This window comes from Lepus europaeus, chromosome 14 (genome assembly GCF_033115175.1).
Source record: "Lepus europaeus isolate LE1 chromosome 14, mLepTim1.pri, whole genome shotgun sequence".
NCBI lineage: Eukaryota > Metazoa > Chordata > Mammalia > Lagomorpha > Leporidae > Lepus > Lepus europaeus.
The window spans coordinates 81,095,733-81,120,780 of NC_084840.1; the positions used below are offsets into that span (position 1 = coordinate 81,095,733).

Consider the following 25,048-nt stretch of genomic DNA (forward strand, 5'->3'; position numbering starts at 1 on the left):
AGTGCCTGGACCCCTGCACCCATGTGGGAGACCCAGAAGAAGTTCCTGGCTCCTGGTTTCAGATTGGCCTAGCTCTAGCCATTGTATCCATTTGGAGAGTGAGCCAGTGGATTGAAAAATCTCTTTTTATTTTTTAAAAAGGATTTATTTATTTGTTTGAAAGGCAGAGTTACAGAGAGGCAGAGGGGGTGAGACAGAGAAAGTCTTCCATCCGCTGGTTCACTCCCCAGATTGCTGCAGTGGCTGGAGCTGTGCTGATCTGAAGCCAGGAGCCAGAAGCTTCTTTCAGGTCTCCCACATGGGTGCAGGGGCCCAAGATCTTGGCCATCTTCTACTGCTTTATCAGGCCATAGCAGAGAGCTGGATTGGAAGTGGAGCAGCCGGGACTCAGACCAGCACCCATATGGGATGCCAGCACTGCAATGGCGCAGGCGCAGAATAAATCTTTTTAAAAAAGAAAAAAGAGGGGCCAGCACTGTGGCTCACTTGGTTAATCCTCCGCCCGTGGCGCTGGCATGTGCTTGGGCCCCTGCACCTGCTTGGGAGACCGGGAAGCTCCTGGCTCCTGGCTTCGGATCGGTGCAGCACACCATCCATAGTGACCATTTAGGGAGTGAACCAACGGAAGGAAAACCTTTCTCTCTGTCTCTCTCACTGTCCATAACTCTACCAGTCAAAAAAAAAGAAGAAGAAGAGGAAGAGGAAGAAGAAGAGGAATCAAAGTCTTCATTGGCAGGCAGTCATAGGAAGGAAGGAAGGAAGGAAAGAAGGAAGGAAGGAAGGAAGGAAGGAAGGAAGGAAGGAAGGAAGGAAGGAAGGAAGGAAAGAAAGAAAGAAGAAAAAAGAGTGGTCAGCACTGTGGCGCAGCAGGTTAAAACCCTGGCCTGAAGTGCCGGCATCCCATATGGATGCTGGTTTGAGTCCCAGCTGCTCCACTTCCAATCCAGCTCTCTGCTATGGCCTAGGAAAGCAGTAGAAGATGGCCCAAGTTCTTGGGCCCCTGCACTCTTGTGGGAGACCTGGAAGAAGCTCCTGGCTTCGGATCGGCACAGTTCTGGCTGTTGCAGCCATCTGGGGAGTGGACCATTGGATGGAAGACCTCTCTCTCTGCTCTCCTCTCTCTATGTAACTCTGACTTTCAAATGAATAAATAAAAATCTTAAAAAAAAAAAAAAAGAAAGAAAGAGAAAGGATGGCAGTAGAGGGGACCGGCATTATGATGTAGCAGGTAAGGCTGCTGTCAGTGATGCCTGCATCACATATGGGCGCCAGTTCGAGTCCCGGTTGCTCCACTTTTGATCCAGCTCCCTGCTAATGCACCTAGAAAAAACAGTGGAAGATGGCCCCAGTCCTTGGGCCCCTGCCACCCATGAAAGAGAGTCAGGTGAAGCTCCTAGCTCCAGGCTTTGGCCTGGCCCAGCCCTGACTGTTGCATTCAGTAACTCTGACTTTCAAATAAACAAATAAATCTTTAAAAAAAAAATGAATGGCAGTAGACTCTTTATCTGGAAATATAATTACTGTAGAACAATCTCTTTGTATTAGAAAAAGAATGAAAACCTATTAACCTAGAAATCTAAACTCAGCAAAAGTATCATTCAAAAACAGAAGTAAAATCAAGACCTTTTTATATATATAAAAGCTGAAAGAAATTACCAGCAGATCTGTGCTTTAAAATCTGTTACAGGCTGGCCGGCGCTGCAGCTTAGTAGGCTAATCCTCCGCCTTGCGGCGCCGGCACACCGGGTTCTAGTCCTGGTCGGGGCACCGATTCTGTCCCGGTTGCCCCTCTTCCAGGCCAGCTCTCTGCTGTGGCCAGGGAGTGCAGTGGAGGATGGCCCAAGTGCTTGGGCCCTGCACCCCATGGGAGACCAGGATAAGCACCTGGCTCCTGGCTTTAGATCAGTGCGGTGCGCTGGCCGCAGTGCGCCGGCCATGGCAGCCATTGGAGGGTGAACCAATGGCAAAGGAAGAACCTTTCTCTCTGTCTCTCTCTCTCACTGTCCACCCTGCCTGTCAAAAAAAAAATCTGTTACAGGCAACAAATGCTGATGAGGACGAAGGGAAAAAAGTCCCCCTGTTGGTGGGAATGTAAACTGGTACAGCCCCTATGGAAGACAGTATGGAGATATCTCGGAAATCTGAATACCGACCTACGGCATGACCCAGCCATCCCACTCCTGGGAATTTACCCAAACCAAAAGAAATCAGCATGTGAAAGAGTTATCTGTACCCCCATGTTCACTGCAGCTCAATTTACAACAGCTAAGATATTGAGTCAACCCAGATGTCTGTCAACTGTTGTCTGGATAAAGAAATTATTATGGTGTATATATCTGAAAAAAAAAAAATCCTGTCTTTTGCAACAAAATGGATGCAACTGGAAACCATTATACTTAGTGAAACAAGCTAGTCTAAAAAGACAGATATTATATGTTTTCCCTGATCTAAGGTAACTAATAGAGTACCTGAAACGTAATGTATTGGAGTGAAATTGACATTGTGAGCTTCCATGACTGTTTACAGCTCTTGACTCTTCTGTTGAGGAACAGTGTTGTTTTTTTTTTTCCTTTTCTTTTTTTCTTCATACTATTTGTTGAAATCTTTTACTTAGTGCAGGGCTAACTATATGATCAGAAAGTAAACTCAAAATAGAGCTGTGTAAAAATTAAGCATGGGAATGTGGGAGGGAGGAGGAAGAAGGTTTGGAGAATGGGTGGGAGGGAGAGTGGGGGGAAGTTATCACTGTTTCTAAATCTGTATATATGAAATTTGCGTAACTTAAATACAATTCTTAAAAATTAAAAGAAGAAGAAAAAGAAGAAGAAAAATCTGTTATTGAAAGTCATGGCCAAAGGGACATGACACCACAGAAGTCTGACCTATACAAGGAAACAAGGGGTCCTAGACAGGGCAACGATGTGGATAAATATCCTTTTTTCTTAGTGCTTAAATATAATTTAAAAATTGGCTTAAAATATGGTATATATATACACACACAATGTATTTAATATTATTTGCTTAAAATGGAAGAAAATTCTGGCATATACTACACAACAGATGAACTTCATGGAAATCATGCTAAATGGAGTAAACCAGTCTTGAAAAGACAAATATATATGATTCCATTTCTAAAAAAAAGTTCCTAGAGGGGCCAGCGCTATGGTGCAGCCAGTAAAGCTGCTGGTGGTGATGTTGTTATCTCATATGGGCGCTGTTTTGAACACCAGCTGCTCCAGTTCCAATCCAGCTCCCTACTAATGCGCCTGGGAGAGCAGTGGAGATGGCCAGGTGCTTGGGCCCCTGCACCCATATGAGAAGCCCAGATGAAGCTCCTGGCTCCTGGCTTCAGCCTGGACCAGCCTCAGCTACTGCAGCCATCAAGAGAATGGACCAATGGATGGAAGATATCCCTCTCTGTGTGTATGTCTCTCTGTAACTCTGACTTTCAAAATAAACAAATCTTTTTATAAAAGAAGTTCCTAGAGACAGAAGGCAGAATGATAGTTGCCAGGAGCTGGGGGAGGAGGTGTGGGGAGTTAGTGTTTAACAAGCACAGAGCTTCAGATTTACAAGATGAGACTAGTTGCAGTGCTGGCATCCCATATGGGCACAGGTTCGAGTCCCAGCTGCTCCACTTCCAATCCAGCTCTCTGCTATGGCCTGGGAAAGCAGTAGAAGATGGCCCAAGACTTTAGGCCCCTGCACCCACCTGGGAGACCTGGACGAGGCTTCTGGCTCTTGGCTTTGGGTTGGCCCAGCTCCAGCCATTGTGGCCAATTGGGGAGTGAACCAATGGATGGAAGACCTTTCTCTCTCTGCCTCTCTCTAACTTTGCCTTTCAAAATAAACAAATAAATCTTTAAAAAAATAAAAATAATAGCAGAATATGTGGGGTACAGAGCACAAATAGAGGTGTGCCCGGGGAGGATGGGGGTGCCCTGCCATGAGGGCCTTATAGTCTGCACAAAGTGGCGCAATATCACTGGGAAGCAGACAGAGGCAAGATAAAGATGTACTCTCTAAACCTTGAAAACACCTCTAAAATGACCTCACAAGAAGCTGCTCCTAATAAGCAAGGAACAGGATAAAACAGAAGCATAAACATTCACAGTGAGCAAGGGCGAACACATGTATGGAAGATTTTTCAAAGGACTCACTTTAAATATGTGTGGCTGCATCCATTATATCTCAAGAAAGTGGCTACAAATACATGCGGAATGAGCTGCCTGAACCCATGCAAACAGTGGCAGTGTTCACAAGATCACAAACATTCTCCACTTTGCTGGGGGCACATAACAGCACTCCACTCTGTGTCCTCTTGGAGCTTGTAGCTGTGTAGCTTGCTTCAGTCTATGATACACAAACAGGAAATGATTCTGTGGATTCCACGTGAGATCTTCTCTAGGTAATACAGAGATACGTTTCTTTTCCTTTTCCTTTTTCTTTGAAAGAGAGAGAGGGAGAGGGGGAGGGAGAGAGAGAGAGAATCGTTCATCTTCTGATTCACTCCCCAAATGCCCACAACAGCAGGGGCTGAACCAGGCTGAAGCCAGGAAACCTGGATCCATCTGGGTCTCCCTTGTGGGTGGCGGGACCCAAGTACTGGAGCCTCACCTGCTGCCTTCCAAGGTATGTATGCATTAGCAGGAATTAACTGGAAGCAAAGTCCAGACTTGAACCCAAGCACACAGATATGCGATGCTGGTGTCCTAACCAGTCTTAGCCAGTGAACCAAATGTCCACCCCACATTGGGGATATGTTGAGATGAAATTTTGCCAACCCTGACTCTCTGAGGGCCCGTGATGAGCCACATCTCTCTGGCAGAGGGAGACTAAATGACCTCTCCACTTATTTTTTTCCTCAAACTATATAGTCTTTCCCAAAGGCCAATCTAACTCTGTTTTTCCTTTTCTTTTGACAGGCTGAGTTGACAGTGAGAGAGAGAGACAGAGAGAAAGGTCTTCCTTTGCCGTTGGTTCACCCTCCAATGGCCACTGCGGCGGGCGCACCTCGCTGATCTGAAGCCAGGAGCCAGGTGCTTCTCCTGGTCTTCCATGCGGGTGCAGGGCCCAAGGACTTGGGCCATCCTCCACTGCACTCCCAGGTCACAGCAGAGAGCTGGCCTGGAAGAGGGGCAACCGGGACAGAATCCGGCGCCCCGACCGGGACTAGAACCTGGGGTGCTGGCACTGCAGGCAGAGGATTAGCCTATTGAGCTGCAGCGCTGGCCTCTAACTCTGTTTTTCACAAAACAGAAAACTGTTCACAGCTTTGAAATGGCAGCATAATTTGTACTTCTACCAGTCGGTCCAGGTTTCATTAATAACACAGTCTATTAACACTGCAGCCAGTGATGTCTTTCTTATCCATAGCAGTTTCTGGCAGAAGGGCAATTTAGGTCTAAAGACATGGTTGTCAAGTGACACTTTCTGGGAGCTACTTCCCTGGATCATCGTCCTCCCTCCTAAACCTCATTAATTGGAATCAATCTACTAAACTCCTCTTCAAACCTAAATTGAGGAAAGCCAAGCAAGAAAGCAACAAAGTATCCTACGGGTGTACAAGAAATATATACAAAGCAATTCCAGGAAAGTGTCACAGGCACAACCCTGCAGCCAGGGACTTCCCTGTGACTTAGAGGCAAGAATATTTATTTGCCATAAAGATCAGAGAGGACAGAATGTGGTGCAAACAGTCACTGGAGAAAAAAGTGTGTGATGCCAATTTTTGGTGGTCGATGGAGCCAAACAGACTTGGCAGATTGGGGCAGGGTTTCTGTCTTGGCATTTTCCACACAGTCCAGGCCACTTGGGAGCTTAACCATGGATATTTCTAGTATTCTATGTATGCTGAACACCACACCACCTCAAGGCTTGGTTAGAACCAACTCCCAACCAAAATTCTCCCTCCCATAAATGTTTACCTCTACATCTCCGACAGAAAGGGATTGTGGACTCAGTTTTGCTCCCTAAACCCAAATACCCAGACTCCCATTCTTAGAAACGCAAACACACAGCCAGTCTTCCTAGTGGCTAAGATGCCCAGGACCTCTATCAAAGTAGGCAGGTTCCATGTGCAGCGGTAGCTCCTGACTCCAGATTCCTGCTAATGTGGCCCCCCCCGGGGGGGGGCAGTGGAGATGGCTCCAGTTACTGGGTTCCTGCCACCCACATGGAGACACTGGGATCCCGGCTCCCCTCTTGGCCGCAGCTCAGCCTCCGCCCTTGTGGACATCGGGGGAGTGAACCAGTGGATGGAAGCTGTGTGTATTTGTGCGCGCCCTGTGCGCCCCGCGCGCGCCCTGTGCTTCTCGCCCGGCCTCCCCGTGCGCACGCGCGGTCGCGGGCGGGGCGGGCCTGGCGCGCCCCTCCCCCTCCCCTCCTCCTTCTCCTCCTCCTCCTCCTCCTCCTCCCCCTCCTCCCCCTCCAGCTCCAGGCCCGGGCCGGACGAGGGCCGAGGGCCGCGGGCCGTGCCCCTGCGCGGAGCCGGAGTCCGGTAGGGCCGCAGCGGCGCGGGTGGGCGGTTGCCTTGGGGACCGGTCCGACCCCTCCCTCCTCGGGCTCCCCACCCACCCCGCTCCGCGCCCCTCGCCGTTTGGACGCGCGGCAGACAGACCCCCGGCCCTGCCTTCCCGCCGCTCGCCCCGGCTGCAGCCGTGACCCGGCCAGAGGCCGTGCCGCTCCCAAGATGTCGCAGACGGCCATGTCCGAAACCTACGGTAGGAGGCCCGGGGGGCGAGCGGGCGCGGGTCTCTGCTGCGTGGGGACCCGATCCTGGGCTCGGGGAGAGGTCTCGGGGGGCGCCGGGGCTCGGGCCCGGATCTGCGGGGGGCGCGAGCGTTGGGGCCGCGGGCGGAGGGCTCGGGGGTCTCGGGGTGGGCACGCGAGGCTGTGAACGGCGCGTTTACGTGATCTGCTTTTCCAAGTTTCCTCCGCGCTGGGACCCTGAGCGTTTTTCCTCTCTGGGTCTGATTTAAATAGCCCAGCCTTTGGGAAGGCAGCTTGAGATTCGCCCGCGGCTGTGACATTAGCCCCAGCGAAGGGGGCGACTTCTGGATTTCAGCGAGCTCCTCGATGTTCCAGTTTTGACCTTTTCGGGTTTGGACTTCCTTTGCCGTGGGATTAGAGGAGGAGTTAGCAATAGATTAATCTATCTCTTCCTCCCAGATAACTCTTGCTTTATTTATAGCCTCTCTCTAGGTTGCATTTGGCTAGTTACAAGGGGGCTTGTCTATTCTTTTAAGATCGTAAACACTTTGGAATCGGCGCCCTGTTAAAAAAAAATTTTTTTTTTCTGTCCTGCATAGTCAGGATCAACAACTTGTACCTTTTATTAGTGTTGAGTAAATGTTTATCAACCCCGACTCTTTCAGATGTGTACAGTCTCAGATTAAGACTTTGATTTGGAGTTTTACAGCCCCAGGGAGAGGCTCAAATTCAAAAGAAAATGTATCCCTCAAGCCAGATCCGCCTGTCACCATCTGTCCTGGCCTGCCGCTCCTTCCCTGCAACAGATAACGTGTGCAGGGCATTAGGAGAGCAGGCGTCAGGCTTGGAAGGCTGTGAGCTCCTGGAGACACAGCAGAGGCGGCTCTGGCTGGGTGGAGTTTGCCTTCTTGGCGGGGAGTCCCGTGTGAATCCGGTTGGGGTGCCGCTGAGTGAGTCCAGGCCAGGCAGGCGCCCTGAAGAAATGTGCCTGTGAGTGTTTGTTAGGATGAGAGCTGGCCCACACTGGGAAGCCAGACGGTCACCAGGCAGATGCCCAGACCTGTGGAAAAGGCAGTTCAAGCAGGGCGAGGAGAGAGGTTTCCGGCTCCCTCCAAGGACAGGTGGTAAGCTTGCCAGAGTTTCTGCTCCAAGGTCGAGGTGCAGTGGGGATTGCTTTAGCGATTCTTGTGACTGGCACTGCCCAGTTCTTGGTGACACTGTAGCATGGCTGCAGTTCTTAGAAGACCTCGGAAATCTTCCAGGAAACCTGCTGGGTTTGTCAAGACCAGCGTTGCCGGAGCTGCCGGGACTCCTGTGAGGGGTGGCCGTGCGCTGCTCTTCTTCCCATGGAGAACCGCAGTCAGAAATGCTTTAAAACATTATCTCTCTGCTTATTTGAAAAGGCAGAATTACAGAGAGAGAGGGAGAAATCCTCCGTCCACTGCTTCAACTCCCCAAATGGCCACAACACCCAGTGCTGGGCCAGGCTGAAGCCAGGAGCCAGGAGTTTCATCTGGGTCTCCGATGTGGGTGCAGGGGCCCAAGCACTTGAGCCACCTTGTGCTGCTTTCTAGGTACATTAGCAGAGAGCTGGAAGTGGAGCAGCCGAGTCTTGAACCGCCACCCAAATGGGATGCTTGTGCAGGCAGCAAGGCAGCCGCTTAACGCCCTACGCCACAACCCTGCCCCCCAAAAGTGTCCTAAGGAAAGTGTGTTCCAAGCAATTTGTGGTGGTGTGTTTGCAGTTGTTTATATGCAAGTGCTTATTTGCCCACCCCTCCCCCATCTTTTTTCTTTGACCTGGGTAAGCAACACTAGATATGGCTGAAAAGTCTTAATGAGGGAACCATGGGGAGGTTGTGAATTACTAAGAAAGGATGGGAAGACCTCAGGAAATGACTTGTACATTTCATTTTCCTTGTGTGAAGTGGTAACAGCTGATAAAATACAGCCCACCTTTGCTAGCCCTGCCTCACTCCACACACGGTTCTTGGAAGTTGCAAGCCTCGCCCGGGAACTGGTTAAAACCCTGATGCTCAGGCTTTGGCCATTAATGTTCTTATTTCATGCACTTTCAAAAAAAAAAAAGCTTTCACTTTTTACTAATTGTGAATTTCGTATTTTCTAAATGAGACATAAAGAGCCAGTGCTGTGAACGCACTGTTAGTGTGCGGGAGCCACCTGCTCATGAGTACGTTAGAGCGGTGTGCCGCTTCCCATAGACTGAGTCGGGTCCAGCCCCATGTTGTTGGGAAGCCACTAACCACAGGAGTACAATGTTGTAGTGTGTGTCATACTGTAATGCACAGTTAATGCTAAACAGATGGCAGTGTGGACCCTTCAGTCTGAGTGTCACTAACCTGGAACAAGGTACTCCAATATGTGTTTAGATTCACAGCGATCTGAAAGTGCTGGCCCAGATCTGAAAGTGCTGGCCCGTTAGTGTTGCCCGGGACTCCCCCATGGAACCCCTCTGAGACCCAGGAGGCCATAGTTTGGTGGTACGTGATTCCTGGTGCCAAGAACTGATGCTAGTGCTGAGTTGTAATTGTGGTGGGGAAATGCCAGGCTTCTTTTTTAAAAATGTAAATGCTAAGGCAGTTTAAGGAGAAATCCGAGACAAATCTCTATGCAGTGTATGCCCTCTACAATGCGAATAGCTTATAGAAACACAGCTCAAGTTGCTGGGCCCATGCCAACTTAATTACATTGTCTTCCTTGTTTGTTTTTTTTCTTTTTTTTTTTTTTAAGATTTATTCATTTATTTGAAAATCAGAGTTACACAGAGGAGGAGAGGCAGAGAGAGAGAGAGGTCTTCCATCTGATGGTTCACTCCCCAGTTGGACGCAATGGCTGGAGCTGCGCCGATCTGGAGCCAGGAGCTTCTTCCAGGTCTCCCACCCGGTGCAGGGGCCCAAGCACTCCACTGCTTTCCCAGGCCATTAGCAGAGAGCTGGATCGGAAGTGGAGCAGCTGGGACAGGAACTGGTGCCCATATGGGATGCCGGCACTTTAAGTGGTAGCTTTACCTGCTATGCCACAGCGCCAGCGCCCCTCGTGTTTTTATTGTGTGCCTTTTTTTGGAAACAGCATGGTATTGGGATATTTATCAAATAATGTTGAGAATTATTGGAATATTTCTTCTTGAAAATGTATTATTGTGGAGGTTGTGGTTTGAATTATGCCCTTCCAAAGATGTGTTTCAAAGACCAACTAACCCCTGTTACCTGCGCATGTGACCCTATATGAAAGAAGGCTCCTTGAAGATGGATTTAGCTCACACTGGCTGACTCAGTGCCTGGCGTCCTTATGAGATGGGGGGAACTTGGGCACAGATACAGGCCGGGAGGACGGGGTGTGAAGACAGAGGCTGAGAGTGGAGGGATTTGGCTGCATGCCAGAGAGCGCCAAGGATGGCAACCATTGGGGATAAGGACGAGGCAAAGACGGGTCCTTCCCTGGGCCTTCAGAGCTTGACCGGGCCCACACTTTGGTTCCAGACCAGAGCCACCAGGACTGTGGGACAATAAACGTGTCACCTCAAGCCGTCCGAGTCTGCGGCGCTGTGTGACCGCAAGCCTAGGAGACAAACCCGCAGGCTTTGTTCATGCAGAAATTCAGGCCTGATTAATCAAGATGGAGTGAGGACGCTATCCCCGGGAAAGGAAGTAGCATTTTCAAGGGCGCTTGGTTCCCACAATGTATAAACTAACTTGGTTCTGGGGAAACCAAATTACCTTACCTCAGTTTCTTAAAAGGACAAAGAATGGGACATCAGAATCAGGACATTGCTGTAAATTGAGTAAATTTGTGAGTAAATTGAGTAAATTTGTGATTGCCAGTGTTTGTTATTTTGCTTTCTCTCAATGAAAAAACTGGTAAACATTTCAAAGGACCAGCGTTTAGGAAATGCTGCTCCAGTGCTTCTTAAACCGATGTGCAGTGAATCCCCTGGTGTGTTAAAATGCAGGTGCTGATCCAGTAGGTGTGGAAGGGTGCAGATTCTGCACCTGTCCAGCTCCCGAGCGCCCAGGTCATGTGGGCGCTGCTGATGCAGGGCCCATGTTAGCGTGTTTAAGGCAAAGTACTACTACATGACGACTTCATGCCGGAGAACTTGGGAAACAGTTCATTAGGAAAACAAACGTTTATGTTCATTTTTATGTTGTTTAGACTAAGGCATTCAAGCCCATGCCTTTGATTTTACTCCGATGCTGGGATACACTCCTAAATCTGTATTTCTAGATACATCATTCGCCCAAGCTAAAGATACTATTTTCAACTCTGTGCCTAGAGGTATCCAAACACAAACCCAAGTAATGACTCCTGTTCCCCAGTCTTCTGCCTGAGAGAAAGTTAGAAACTATTGTTAATACTTCCTCATCCTTATCTCTTGAGTACAGTCTTTTCCTAACTCTTTCAAGCTGACCTCTTAGTGTAGTTTCCAGTACTGTTTATCCTAGAAGAGGCAAAGGAAAGTTACTGGATTGTGAGTCAAGAAAATTGGGTTTCATGCCAGAGTTCTTCACCACAGTAGTGGTGCTGATCGTCTCGTAACTTACCGCGCGGCATCTACACTTCTACAACCTTAGGTAGCTTCTGTAGCACCTGAGTTCACAAGACTGCACCCTCCCTGGGTCCAGATGATGGGGATTTCTGATAGCCATGACTCCTGGAGCTGCACCGATCTGAAGCCAAGAGCTTCCTCTGGGTCCCCCACACGGGTGCAGAGGCTCAAGGACTTGGGCCATCCTCTACTGCTTTCCCAGGCCATAGCAGAGAGCTGGATTGGAAGTGGAGCAGCCAGGACTAGAACCATCGCCCATATGCGATGCTGGCACTGCAGGTGGCAGCTTTACCCACTATGCCAGAGCGCCAGCCCCTACTTCTAGCTATATTAATGGTAATAGAGTTTCCATTAAGTACTGTATCCCATTTTAAAAAGTATATATTGGGGCCGGCACCTCAGCTCAATAGGCTAATCCTCCACCTGCAGCGCCAGCACCCCGGGTTCTAGTCCTGGTCGGGGCGCCGGATTCTGTCCCGGTTGCTCCTCTTCCAGTCCAGCTCTCTGCTGTGGCCAGGAGTGCAGTGGAGGATGGCCCAAGTCCTTGGGCCCTGCACCCGCATGGGAGACCAGGAGAAGCACCTGGCTCCTGGCTTTGGATCGGCGCGGTGCGCTGGCCGTGGCGGCCACTGGGGGGGTGAACCAATGAAAAGGGAAGACGTTTCTCTCTTTCTCTCACTGTCCACTCGGCCTGTCCCAAAAAAAAAAAAAAAAAAAAAAAGTATATATTGGGGCCGTGGCGCAGTAGGTTTAATCCTCCGTCTGTAGGCTGGCATGGTTCAAGTCCCAGCTGCCTCTCTTCCAGTCCAGCTTTGCTGGATTTTCTCTGCTATGGCCTGGGAAAGCAGTAGAAGATGGCCCAGGTGCTTGGACCCCTGCACTTGCATGGGAGACTGGGAAGAAGCACCTGGGTCCTGGCTTTGGATTGGCACAGCTCCGGCCATTGTGGCCATCTGGGGAGTGAACCAACAGAAGGAAGACCTTTCTCTCTGTCTCTCCCTCTCACTGTGTGTAACTCTACTCTCAAATAAATAAATAAATTTTTTTTTTTTTGGACAGGCAGAGTTAGACAGTGAGAGAGACAGAGAGAAAGGTCTTCCTTCCGTTGGTTCACCCCCCGAATGGCCACTGCAGCTGGTGCGTTGCGTTGTTCCGAAGCCAGGAGCCAGGTGCTTCCTCCTGGTCTCCCATGTGGGTGCAGGACCCAAGCACTTGGGCCATCCTCCACTGCCTTTCCGGGCCACAGCAGAGAGCTGGACTGGAAGAGGAGCAACCAGGATAGAACCAGTGCCCCGAATGGGACTAGAACCCGGGGTGTCGGCACTGCAGGCGGAGGATTAGCCTAGTGAGCCATGGTGCCGGCGTAAATCTTTATTTTAAAAAGGCCAGCGCCGCAGCTCACTAAGCTAATCCTCCGCTTGTGGCGCCGGCACCCCAGGCTCTTGTCCCAGTTGGGGCACCAGATTCTGTCCCGGTTGCTCCTCTTCCAGTCCAGCTCTCTGCTGTGGCCCGGGAGTGCAGTGGAGGATGGCCCAAGTGCTTGGGCCCTGCACCCGCATGGGAGACCAGGAGGAAGCATCTGGCTCCTGGCTTTGGATCGGTGCAGCGTGCGGGTGGTAGCGGCCATTTGGGGAGTGAACCAACAGAAGGAAGACCTTTCTCTCTCACTGTCTAACTCTGCTTGTCAAAAAAAAAAAAAAAGTTACAGAGACAGAGGGAGAGACACAGAGAGATTCCATCTGCTGCTTTACTCCCCAAATGGCTGCAGTGGTCAGCTGGGCCAGGGTAAATCCAAGAACTGGGAACTCCATTCAGGTGTCCCATGTGAGTGCAGGGGCCAAGCACCTGGACCATACTCTGCTGCCTTCCCAGGCGCATTAGCAGGGAGATGGATAGGAAGGAAGTGGAGCAGCCGGGAATCCAGCCAGGCCCTGCCACACCACAGCACAGGCCCCAACAAGGCATCTTGTAAAAGCTTGAACATGAGAAAAATAAATTTCCTTTGTGAGAACTCAAATCTGACAGCAGTTTGTAATGTATCAGAGTCCAGAGTTGCTGAGGTGCCTTGGTTCCTGGAGCTGCGGTCCATGGCTGTAACTGACAGCGTGGTCACGCGGAAGGGGGCCAGCCGTGGAAGAGGCACAAAGACGGACTTTGGTGGTATCTGTGCACGCACTGCTGGGGGCAACTGTAGCCTGTCAGCACCAGGGGCAGACACAGCCCGAGGGTGATTGATGGCTCGGATGATCTGCATCTGTGCTCATGAAGCCGTCCAGTGTCTGGATTCATAGTTATTAAGTAAACTTCTGTCGCGTGAGCACCGCTTGTTCCAAGTCCATGCACACTTAATAACCTTCGGATTATACTTGGACGCTGTATGGACCCAAATAAAAATTTGAACGGCTTTTATCAAACACCAGATTTTCTGCTTAATAAATCATGGTTTATTAGCTGTTTTGCTTGCTTCATCCAGTAGAATACTTCCAGCTCAGAACATCTGGAATAAGAAAAATGTGTATTTTCAAGTCAGTGGAGAGGAGGTTTCAGGGCCAGTCGATTCAGAAGCTCGATTGTATCGGCTCTCACCTCTGCCAGTGTTCTCATCCTTCATCGCCTCGTGGTCGTAAAATGTCTGCGGTTTGTCATCTGAGGGTGCTTCCTTGTTTGCCTCCCGTAAATCAGACGGCTTCCCTGCATTTAGTACAGTCCCTCCTCCCCATCTGATTGGACTCCTGTACCATTTCTAAGGCTAGGATAATGCTTTGCGTGGATTGCTGCAGACCCGTATGTAATCCCATCTGTTCTCTGGCAAGCCAGGGACTGGGAATGTCCATGATCCACCTAAAATAACCAAAACCTGCCCTGCAGTTTTGTGACCGTGTTTTCCTAAGCTCTTTTGGATTTTTGTGATAATGGCTGTTAGGCAGACAACCAACAGCACCTGCTACAGTCACCAAAAAAATGTCAGCTGTAGTTCAGTTTCCGATTGCTGGTCGTGTGATCTGGCCATTGTGTGTTGCTTACCATGTTGGTGATCTTCCTGAATGAGGTGATGGACTGAAGAGCTGAAGTGTGTCTTCTTGTCCCCTCCCTGCCTCCCAAAGGAGGTGAGGCATTCTCCCAAGTGTGATAGAACTCCTTGTCGTCTTCTTTTTTTTTTTTTTTAAAGATTTATTTTATTGATTTGAAAGAGTTACAGAGAGAGGTAGAGCTAGAGAGAGAGGTCTTCCATCTGCTGGTTCACTCCCCAATTGGCTACAATGGCCAGAGCTGAGCTGATCCAAAGCTAGGAGCCAGGAGCTTCCTCTGGGTCTCTCACATGGTTGCAGGGGCCCAAGGACTTGGGCCATCCTCTACTGTTTTCCCAGGCCATAGCAGAGAGCTAGATCGGAAGTGGAGCAGCCAGGACTTGAACCGTCACCCATATGGGATGCTGGCGCTGCAGGCTGGGGCTTTAACCCACTGTGCCATAGCACTAGCCCCTGAACTCCTTATCTTCTTAGAAAGATCCAGGTTTCCCTTATTGCTTTGCAGTTACCTTGTACTTGCATTTGATTTTAGTACCTATTGTCTTTGTGAATTTGCTGAAAATATTTTCATCTTTGAAGACCAGCATTTCTCTTGAGCCACTTTGACCATGATAATACCTTGTGGGGTGGGGATGGAAAGTGGCTATTTAGTGGCCATTGCTATTTCCTCACTGCTCATGTCAGAAATGCATGCATAAACTAGGATACTGTCCCTATCACATGCTCTTAAGAGTGTGGTCCACAGTCTGGACCACCTTCTTAATATTAAAATCCACAGAGACCTATATAGTATAGAAGATGACTAGTAAGGTGCCGGCACTGTGGTGTAACAGGCTGAGCTGCCGTCTGCAGTGCCGGCATCTATCATATCGGTGCCAGTTCGTGTCCCCGCTGTTCCACTTCCAATTCAGCTCCCTGCTAATGTACCCAGGAAGGCAGCAGAAGATGGCCCGAGTGCTTGGGCCCTTGCACCCATGTGGAAGACCTCGATGAGGCTCTTGCTTTGGCCTGGCCCAGCCCTGGCTATTGTGGCCATTTGGGGAGTGAACCAGTGGATGGAAGATCTCTCTTTGTGTCTCCCTCTCTCTTTCTAATTCTGACTTTCAAATCTTTAAAAAAGTGACCAGTAAAACTTTATTGGGAAAATTGATGTTAAGTCTATTATTAAATAACTAAGTTTCTTTGAATGTTCCTAATTACAAAAGCATTATGAATTTTTTAAAAGATTTATTTTATTTATTTGAAAGGCAAAATGACAGAGAGAGGTAGAGTCAGAGAGTCTTCCATCCACCGGTTCACTCCCCAGATGGCCGTGGCGGCCAGAGATGAGCCAATCCCAAGCCAGGAGCCAGGAGCTTCCCTTGGGTTTCCTAAGTGGGTGCAGGGGCCCACGTACTTAGGCCATCCTTTATTGCTTTCCCAGGCCACAGCAGAGAGCTGGATTGGAAGAGGAGCAGCCAGGACTTGAACTGGCGCCCATATGGGATGTCAGTGCTGCAGGCTGGTGCTTTAACCCGCTGTGCCACAGTGCTGAGCCCAGCATTATGAATTAAAAGTGACCATTGGGGCCAGTGCTGTGGCACAGTGGGTAAAGCTGCTGCCTGCAGTGCCAACATCCCATATGGGCGCTGGTTCGAGACCGGGCTGCTCCACTTCTGATCCAGCTCTCACTATGGCCTGGGAAATTAGTAGAAGATGGCTCGAGTCTTTGGGCCCCTGCACTCACATGGGAGACCCAGGGGAAGCTTCTGGCTCCTGGCTTTGGATCGGTGCAGCTCCAGCCATTGTGGCCAGCTGTGGAGTGAACCAGCAGATGGAAATCCTCTCTCTCTCTGTGCCTCTCCTTCTGTCTCTATGTAACTCTGACTTTCAAATAAATAAATAAATCTTTAAAAAAAAGTAACCATCTCTGTATTTCTTTTAGTATTTCTTATTTAGTAATACAGTTCATTTTCCCTGATTCGATTTTCCTACACACAGAGCTATTTCTAGCTATTGCTTTACCAAAGTTTCTAGTTCAGGACCCTTGAATACGTACAGACTGGCAGATTCTCCTGTCATTAACTTAGAGTTCTGGTTGCATCTTCCCTTACTGAGAAGCGTTTAGTGTGTCTAAGCTGACCTGTAACCCTAGTGTCCTGGAGTTAGAATAGTCTACAGTGCTCTGGGTGCGGTGTCTTCAATCCTGGCAGCAGCTCTGTGAGGTAAACTCTGGGACCCACGTAGGGGTGAGCAAAGTGGGAGCTGAGTGTGTCCACATCTCCCCCACTGGGGACCCAGGCTGGTTGTCCCCTGCATCCCGTAGCTCTCACGCGTGCCCTGCGTGTTCACTGGACATTGCTAACAAAGGTGGGAGCTTTCTCTGAACCTGGGGCAAAAACAGAGGGGGAGGTTGGGCACTGAGGCGTGTACCTTCCAGTGATGCGAAAGACCTGTGCGGTGCTTGAGGGCTGATTTCCCAGCTCCGTGTCAACCTCTGATACTATTCTTGCATGCAAGGCTTGGTCCAGAGTCTGCTCAGAAAGACACAGGCTTTCTATATGTGTCTGCCGTAGGCTGACTGTCTCCAGGACTCATGCAACAGTGTTAGGAGGTGGGACAGTTCCAGCTGTTTAGGTCCAGACTGCCCCCCCGCCCCCTCACTGTGAACTAACGCCAGGATGAAGGGATGGGTGCCTGGACAAAAGGGCAAGGTTAGTCCTGGTTGTCTCCCCAAGAAGACTCTTGCCAGAGGCAGCTTCAGATAAAGATCAAACTCTTAACTTTCCTCTCTCTCTGTGCTCTACGAGGAGTGGTCTCTGAAATGAGGAGTGGTCTCTGAAACGTTTTGACAAGTGCTTACTTCTTTATAGAGGGTTCAGCAGGCTTTAGCGTCTCACAAATCTACATCACATTGGGCATTCTAATCTTTAACGTGCCCAAAACTTGTGTCCTGGTTAGGGGCAATCATGTTCGTCCTCCTGTCTGCCCCCTGCACTTGCAGCTCACTCCTTTCCTGGGCACCGGCCACTTCAGTAGAATTATTGTATACGTACACATTGTCACGTCGAGTGGAGAGCAACTACGAAATCACAGTTTGACTGCGGGGTAGCTGGTCAGACTCCAGCACCTGCTGAGTACCTTCCTGCTGCACACCAGCCCCCAGTGCACACGGTCCCAATGAACAGATCAGCAAAATCAGAGTTGATCGTGGCTGTGCAGCAGTCACCGTGGAGGTTGTGCCGCGAATGTCAGATTCACGAAGGGTTCTGCTCTGCGGACGTTAACTGTGGATTCAGGCGAGCCAGCCCTCCCTAGGCACGTGACGCAGTACCAGACGTGGCCCTCACTGCCTTCTCCACCTGCATTCTTCTTTTTCTCCATCTCCGTGGGCATGTGTTCTCCTGCTGCCCAAATCTCCCTCTCCCAAGCTGATGTTTGTGGCTTCAGTCCCCCCCGCCCCAGCCACTGAACCAGAACTTTCCGTCCTTTGAAGAGCAAGGCTCATCTTGGGTTGTGTGCACTGCCAGCTCCTTTGTGTGCCTGCTATCTGCTGAGCTGGGGTTAGTCCCTGTTCAGTGTCACCTGTTGTGTGTCTTGCTCCCCTCCCCTCAGCCACTCCCCACTGATCCTGGATGACTGCAGTAGCCATGTAAAGAGGTTGGTCAGCAACAGGGCTTCGTGCTTCTTGATTGCATCTCTGGTCACCTTGTCGTCTGCCACGTCTTCGAGTACCCACTTCCTTGGCTGCTGCCTAGGTGTTGTTGCCCGCCCCATTCTGATCACTCTCATGCTGCCCAGTCCTCGTTTTTAGAGCCCCAGGCTCCTTGTCCATGCCCACCTGCCCTCTCTTCAGGTGATGAGCTGCTCCCTCTGCAGACACGATGCCCATGCTTTCTCTTCTACCTCCTCCTCCTCTGTCAACAACATGTGGCTTCTCAAAGCCCCAGCGTCAGCTCCCTAACTACCTGCTCTGCCTCCTGCTGTACAGACCGAGCCCTTTGACAAAGGATGTATGGTCTCTCCTTTCAGCTCAATACTCAGTGGTACTAGCAATCCATTTTCCTGCCCTGCTCTCCTTTTGTCCATATCAGCTGTTTTAAACCCTCATGCCATCTCCTTACGCCCATTTCCTCAGCCCCAGTAGGTGACCACCAACAGACAAATACTGTCATAAGGGGATTTCTGTCCTCCCCTTCCTTTCTCCAGCCCACAGGCTCACCTGCCTCCACACATCCCCAACCTTTCTCCTGTGGTCTCAGAGGAAGGGGGGTTGTCACTCTTCCCAAGACTAAGCTCTCCTTCTACCTCGGACCCCATCCCTAAAGTTGCAGGTGCTTCCCTCACCTATCGTCTCCTCTTTCCTCCGTTTCCACTGCTGGCTTCCTGGCGGTGGGTCCTCCACCCCACGCGTTCCCTTCACTGCCCCTGCTTTTCCCATCACAGTCAAGCTGCGTGGAAGCGCTGTCAGTACTTGTTGTCTGGAGTGTCTCGCTTCTTCCTCTTCCACCCGCTGTAGTCAGGGTTTCCACATCATCAGGCGACATCGGTTCCATCAGGGCTGCTGATGGCTAGATCAGTGGACGCTCTGCAGCCTTGTTACATAACTCCTCTCTCCATACTCAGCCTTACGAGAGCTGCTGCCCAGGATCTCCACCGGGTTCACTCTGAACCTGCAGCTCATTATTTTGCCTCAAAGTCTGCTCCTCCTCAGAACCGTCACTGTCTCTCATCACAGTTCCTAGTATCACAACCCTAAGCCAGAAGCCAAGGAATCCTTCCCAGATGGCTCCAGATTCCACCCAAACTCTGATGACACCAGCCAGGAAGAGACTCGTGACATGAATCCCGCACTCAGGGGGTCGTCCCTCCTCGCTTCCTTTCTGAGAGTTGCAAGTCTCAAAAGCAACACCATTGCTTGGGGGTGAAAAGCTAGGAAGGAAAGAGGCCATCTTGTCTATTGAGTATGGCTGAACTTTGTCCAGGACTCAAGGCTGTCACTACTGATCGTTGAACAAGATGCACTGTACTGTTCTGATCGCTTTCTGGTTGTCTCCTGCTGTCCGCAGCTGCCCCTGGCCTGCTTCAGCACAGGCTTCTCATCTGCTGCGGCCTGGGAAATTAGGAGATGGAAGCTGCTTGAAGTGAATGCCAAACAAGTCGATTCTTGGTGGTGTTTCTCCTGGAGAATTCATCCTGGGCCTCGTGGCCACCGTTTCAGTGTTGAGAGACCACTTTGTCCTGAGCTGTATTCTTTCTGCGCTGCTGAATGGATGATGCTTGCCTAAGACTGATTCCTAATTACTTGGTACCTTTCCTGTAGCTCATTGAATTGAATGTTTCTCGTTTCTCATATGAAAAGTTAAAAGCACATTAGTAGAGTGTATCCATTCTAGATTTTCTATTTTGGGATGTGGTTGTCCCCCTGCTTTCAAGTTTAATTCATGGTGGGGGTGGGGGTGGGTAGAGGACCCTTAGCAAATGACTGTTTATAATAAACACCAAATCTAATTAAAATAGGCATAATTTTTTTTTTTTTTTTTTTTTTTTTTTTTTTGGACAGGCAGAGTGGATAGTGAGAGAGAGACAGAGAGAAAGGTCTTCCTTTTTGCCGTTGGTTCACCCTCCAATGGCCGCTGCGGCCGGCGCATCTCGCTGATCCGAAGCCAGGAGCCAGGTGCCTCTCCTGGTCTCCCATGCAGGTGCAGGGCCCAAGCACTTAGGCCATCCTCCACTGCCTTCCCGGGCCATAGCAGAGAGCTGGCCTGGAAGAGGGGCAACCGGGATAGAATCCGGTGCCCCGACCGGGACTAGAACCCGGTGTGCCGGCGCCGCAAGGCAGAGGATTAGCCTGTTGAGCCACGGCGCCGGCCAGGCATAATTGTCTAATTAGTTCACATTTAGTTATCTTATACAGTCTACTTAGAGATTTTTCCCTTCATTAATGACTCTGTACTATGGCTGTTGCCCTGTACCTGTCTGGCCTCTCTGTAGTTGTTAAACACCATACATCTGGCATTTACAACATATACTGTCCATGGTGTGTGATGTCCACCTGCAAGTAAGGAAACAGAAGAAAGAAAACCACAGATTGTAAGAACAAGCCTTTTAGGCCTATGCAGATTCTACCACCGTCTGTGTGGGATCCCACACACTGAGTGGGATCATCACCGCTGTAAATCAGCAGGGAACAGAACACCTTGCGTTCCAGGCAGAATTATTGGTGTGAAACCCAGAGCACTGAGCATGGAGTCTTGTCACCTAGAGAGAGTAACTCACTGCCCGTCATGGTTTGGTTCTGTCTGTCAGACACAGACAGAAAGCAACCCGCAGGACACTGGGCTTCTCTGCAGCCGTTTCCTTCCTGAAGCATGTCCCTTGGTGGTTCCCTCCGACTGGGGACCTAGAGTCATTGTCTGATAATGTCGCCCATTTTATTTGTTTTTAACCTTTACGTTAAGATCAGTGAAGGTGCATACCCAGTTTTAAGAAGAAATGCAGGGGCTGGTGCTGTGGTGTAGCTGGTAAAGCTGCTGCCTGAAGTGCCAGCATCCCATATGGGTGCCGGTTTGAGTCTTGGCTGCTCTGCTTCCAGTCCAGCTCTGCTATGGCCTGGGAGAACATGAGAAAATGGCCCAAGTCCTTGGGCCGCTGCACCGACATGGGAGACCTGGAAGAAGCTCCTGGCTTCAGATTGGCGCAGCTCCAGCCGTTGTGGCCATTTGGAGAGTGAACCAGCTGACAAAAGACCTTTCTCTCTCTGCCTCTCCTTCTCTCTCTGTATAACTCTGACTTTTCAATAAATAAATAAATAAATCTTTTTAAAAATTGTTAAATTAATGGGATCTTCCAGTTGCAGTGCTGTGCGATTGGTTCCTTTGGCTACGTGTAACTGGAGAGTCATCCGGGAATTGCGTATTAACAGTTAAGTCCTTTCTGTTGGCTGAGTGCTAGTGTCCCCTGGCCTGAAGGGACCACAGTTTGGTTAACCATTCACCTGTTACACAACATCTGGGTTGTTTCTAGCTTTCCACTGTTAGGAATAAAGCTGCCACCGCTATTCACTGTACGGCGTTACGTGACCCTGTCTTCGTTTCTCTGGGACAGATACCGAGGAGTATAACTGCTGGGTCCTGTGGTAGTTAAGTGTTTAGTTTTATAAAGAACCTGCCAGTTTACTGCAGTTCGTGTCTTACTTAATGCTGAAGCCTTCAGCTGTGACTGTAGGTTTGCCTCTCTGGTCAGTTTTTGGTGTATGCATGTTAAGGATTCCTACATCTTCCTAATGTATTTACCCTCTTATGGTCCTTTCTGTGGTCATTTTCTTTGCTCTGAAGTCCATCTTATCTGATAGTAATATGAAAATAGTCAGTCTTGCCTTCCTTTGACTCATGTTTGCTCTTTTCACTTTCTTTTTTTCTTTTTGAAGATTTCTTTGTTTATTTGAAAGTCAAAGTTGAAAGGGAGAGAGACAAGTCTTTCATCCACTGGTTCACTCCACAGATGGCTGCAATGGCTAGGAATGGGCCAGGCTGAAGCCAGGAGCCAGGAGCTTCTTCCAGATCTCTCATGTGGGTGCAGGGGCCTAAGGACTTGGACCATCTTCTTCTGCTTTCCCAGGCCCATTAGCAGGGAGCTGGATTGGAAGTGGAGCAGCCTGGACTCAAATCAGTGCCCATGTGATGCTGGCACTGCAGGTAGCTGCTTTACCTGCTAAGCCACGGTGCCAGCCCCTACAAATTTTTTTTAACATTTTACCACAATCACTTCAAATGTAGACATTTTATACATATATACTATTTTTCTTGTTAATGTTACAGAGTAAGGGCTGGTGACAATGATCATAGCATGAGGGAAGAAGAGTAGATTGTCATGTACATGGTATGATTTAGGAAGCAGCATTTATAACTAAGTACTCAATGATAGGACATCCACACAATTTTTAATACTCTTGCTGCATATTAACTTCCACAAATGAGGAAACCTTTGATATCTGTATTTCTGGGTCTCCAGTTCCATTTTGTTATTCTGGTTATTATCCTTTATTGGATGCATGGTTTGCAGGTATGTTCTCCCATTCTGTCAGTTTCCTCTTTACTCTGTTACTTGTCTCCTTTGTGTGTAGAAGCTTCTTAGCTTGATGTAATCCCATTTGTCTATTTTTGCTTTTATTACCTGTGCTTCTGGGATTTTATCCAAGAAGTCTTTGCCTACACCAATGACTTGCAGCGTTTCTTCTGTTTTCCTCTAGTAATTTGATGGTTCCAGGTCTGAAGTTTAGATCCTTGATCTGTTGTGAGTTGATTTTTATATACAGAAATGTATACAGAAGGTGGGGTTCTTTTTTTCTGCATGTGGAAATCCGTTCTTCCTAACGCCAAATGTTGAAGGGACTCTCCTCTCTCCAGGCATTTTCTTTATGTTTAAAGAACTTCCTGTAGCTGTCCTTCTAAGATAGATCTGTTGGTGATAAATTCTGTCCTTTGTTTTCTTTTTTTTTCTTTTTTTTTTTTTTAGTTTTTTTTGACAGGCAGAGTGGACAGTGAGAGAGAGACAGAGAGAAAGGTCTTCCTTTTTGCCGTTGGTTCACCCTCCAATGGCTGCCACGGTTGGCGTGCTGCGGCCGGCGCACCGCGCTGTTCCAATGGCAGGAGCCAGGTGTTTATCCTGGTCTCCCATGGGGTGCAGGGCCCAAGCACTTGGGCCATCCTCCACTGCACTCCCAGGCCACAGCAGAGAGCTGGCCTGGAAGAGGGGCAACCGGGACAAGATCGGTGCCCCAACCGGGACTAGAACCCGGTGTGCCGGCGCCACAAGGCAGAGGATTAGCCTATTGAGCCGCGGCACCGGCCTGTCCTTTGTTTTCTTAATCTGGGAATGCCTGACTTACCCTGGATTTACACAGGGTAGGGTACTGTGTTGACAATGCTGTGTCATTCCCTTCTGGCCACCATGATTTCTAATGAGAAATCTGTTATCCTTTGGATTGCTTGTCCCATACGCATAGGGTGTCATTTCCCTGCGGCTGCTTTCAGGATTTTCTTTTTCTTTGTCTTTAGCTTTCAGAAGGTTAATTATGGTGGATTTCTTTGGGCTTATCCTGTTTGGACTTCACTCAGTATTTCAGATCTGTAGATTTATATTTTCTTTTACCCCTTCCATTCTGCCTTCAAGCCCATCCAATGAGCTTTCTTTTTGGTTATTTTATTTTTCAGTTCTAAAATGTCCATGCTGCTCTTTATATCTCATTTCTTTGCTCAGAGTTTGTTTCTTCACTGAAGATTCCAGTTTTTCATGTATTTCAAGCATATTCATATAGTTTGTCGAAGTATATTTATGATAATTGCTTTAAGATATTTCTCAGGTAATTCAAACATTTCTTTTCTTTTCTTTTTTTTTTTTTTTTTTTTTTGACAGGCAGAGTGGATAGTGAGAGAGAGAGAGAGACAGAGAGAAAAGTCTTCCTTTTTGCCGTTGGTTCACCCTCCAATGGCCGCTGCGGCCGGTGCATCTCGCTGATCCGAAGCCAGGAGCCAGGTGCCTCTCCTGGTCTCCCATGGGATGCAGGGCCCAAGCACTTGGGCCATCCTCCACTGCCTTCCCGGGCCATAGCAGAGAGCTGGCCTGGAAGAGGGGCAACCGGGATAGAATCTGGTGCCCCAACCGGGACTAGAACCCGGTGTGCCGGCGCCGCAAGGCGGAGGATTAGCCTGTTAAGCCATGGTGCTGGCCTCAGACATTTCTGTCAACATGGTATTGGAATCTTAATATCTTTGTCAATTCTGTTTGAGATATTCTTAATTCTTGTTATGACAAATGATCTTTGAATGAAATCTAGCATTTTTTGTTATGCTGTAAGGCTATATATATATATATATAGATATTTATTGATTATTTATTTGAGAGGTAGAGTTACAGAGAGAGGGGGGGAGAGACAGAGAGAGGTCTAACATCCACTGGTTCATTCTCCCAGATGGCCACAACGGCCAGAGTTACGCCGATCCAAAGCCAGGGGCCAGGAGCTTCTTCTGGGTCTCCCATGCGATACAAAGGGCAAAGGACTTGAGCCATCTTCTACTGCTTTCCCAGGCTATAGCAGAGTGCTGGATCAGAAGAGTGGCAGCCAGGACACGAACCCATGTCCATATGGGATGCTGGCACCGCAGATCCCGGGGGCTTAACCTACTATGCCACACTGAGCCTTAGATTTAAAAAAAAAAAAAAAAAGATTTATTTTTTATTTGAAAGCCTGAGTTAGAGAGAAAAAAAAAAAGAGAGATGGAGACCTTCCACCCACCGGTTCACTCCCCAGGTGGCTGCAGCAGCCAGGACTGGGCCATGCCAAAGCCAGAAACTTCTTCCAGATCTCCCACGTGGATGGCAGGGGCCCAAGCACTTGGGCCATCTTCAGCTGCTTTTCCTAAGCCATTATCAAGGAGCTGAATTGGAAGTGGGTTGGAGTGGAAACTGTCTATATGGAAAGCCAGCATTGCAGGTGGCGGCTTCATCTGCTGTGCCACAGTGCTGCCCATGAGACCTTAGATCTTTATTTACTGGCTTCCTCTCTCGGCACTGCCTCATCACTGCCAGCTAGAGGTAGGGGTCCACATTGACATACAAGGGGGTAACTTCTTGTTGCTGCTGGGTGGAGATGAGAATGTTCTGGTCTCCTTTCCCTCGTGGTCTCTATTGGCGCTGTGACAGGGACAGGAGCAAGCAGGGATGAACGTTCCAGCTCCCTGCTTGGTCTTCTGTGACTCCC

General features: G+C 49.2%; 1 protein-coding gene and 1 pseudogene across 1 annotated transcript in view; both read left to right on the forward strand.

Annotated features, from left to right (window-relative positions):
- LOC133773481 (solute carrier family 41 member 2-like) overlaps positions 1–6,663 on the forward strand; it is a 30,054-nt pseudogene extending 23,391 nt beyond the window's left edge.
- The window catches only part of RAB4A (RAB4A, member RAS oncogene family), a 37,717-nt gene continuing 19,150 nt past the window's right edge, over positions 6,482–25,048 (forward strand). The window contains exon 1 of the mRNA XM_062211044.1: positions 6,482–6,722. Within this exon, the coding sequence (XP_062067028.1) occupies positions 6,692–6,722 (31 nt within the window). The 5' untranslated portion in view covers positions 6,482–6,691. The remainder of the gene's footprint in view (positions 6,723–25,048) is intronic.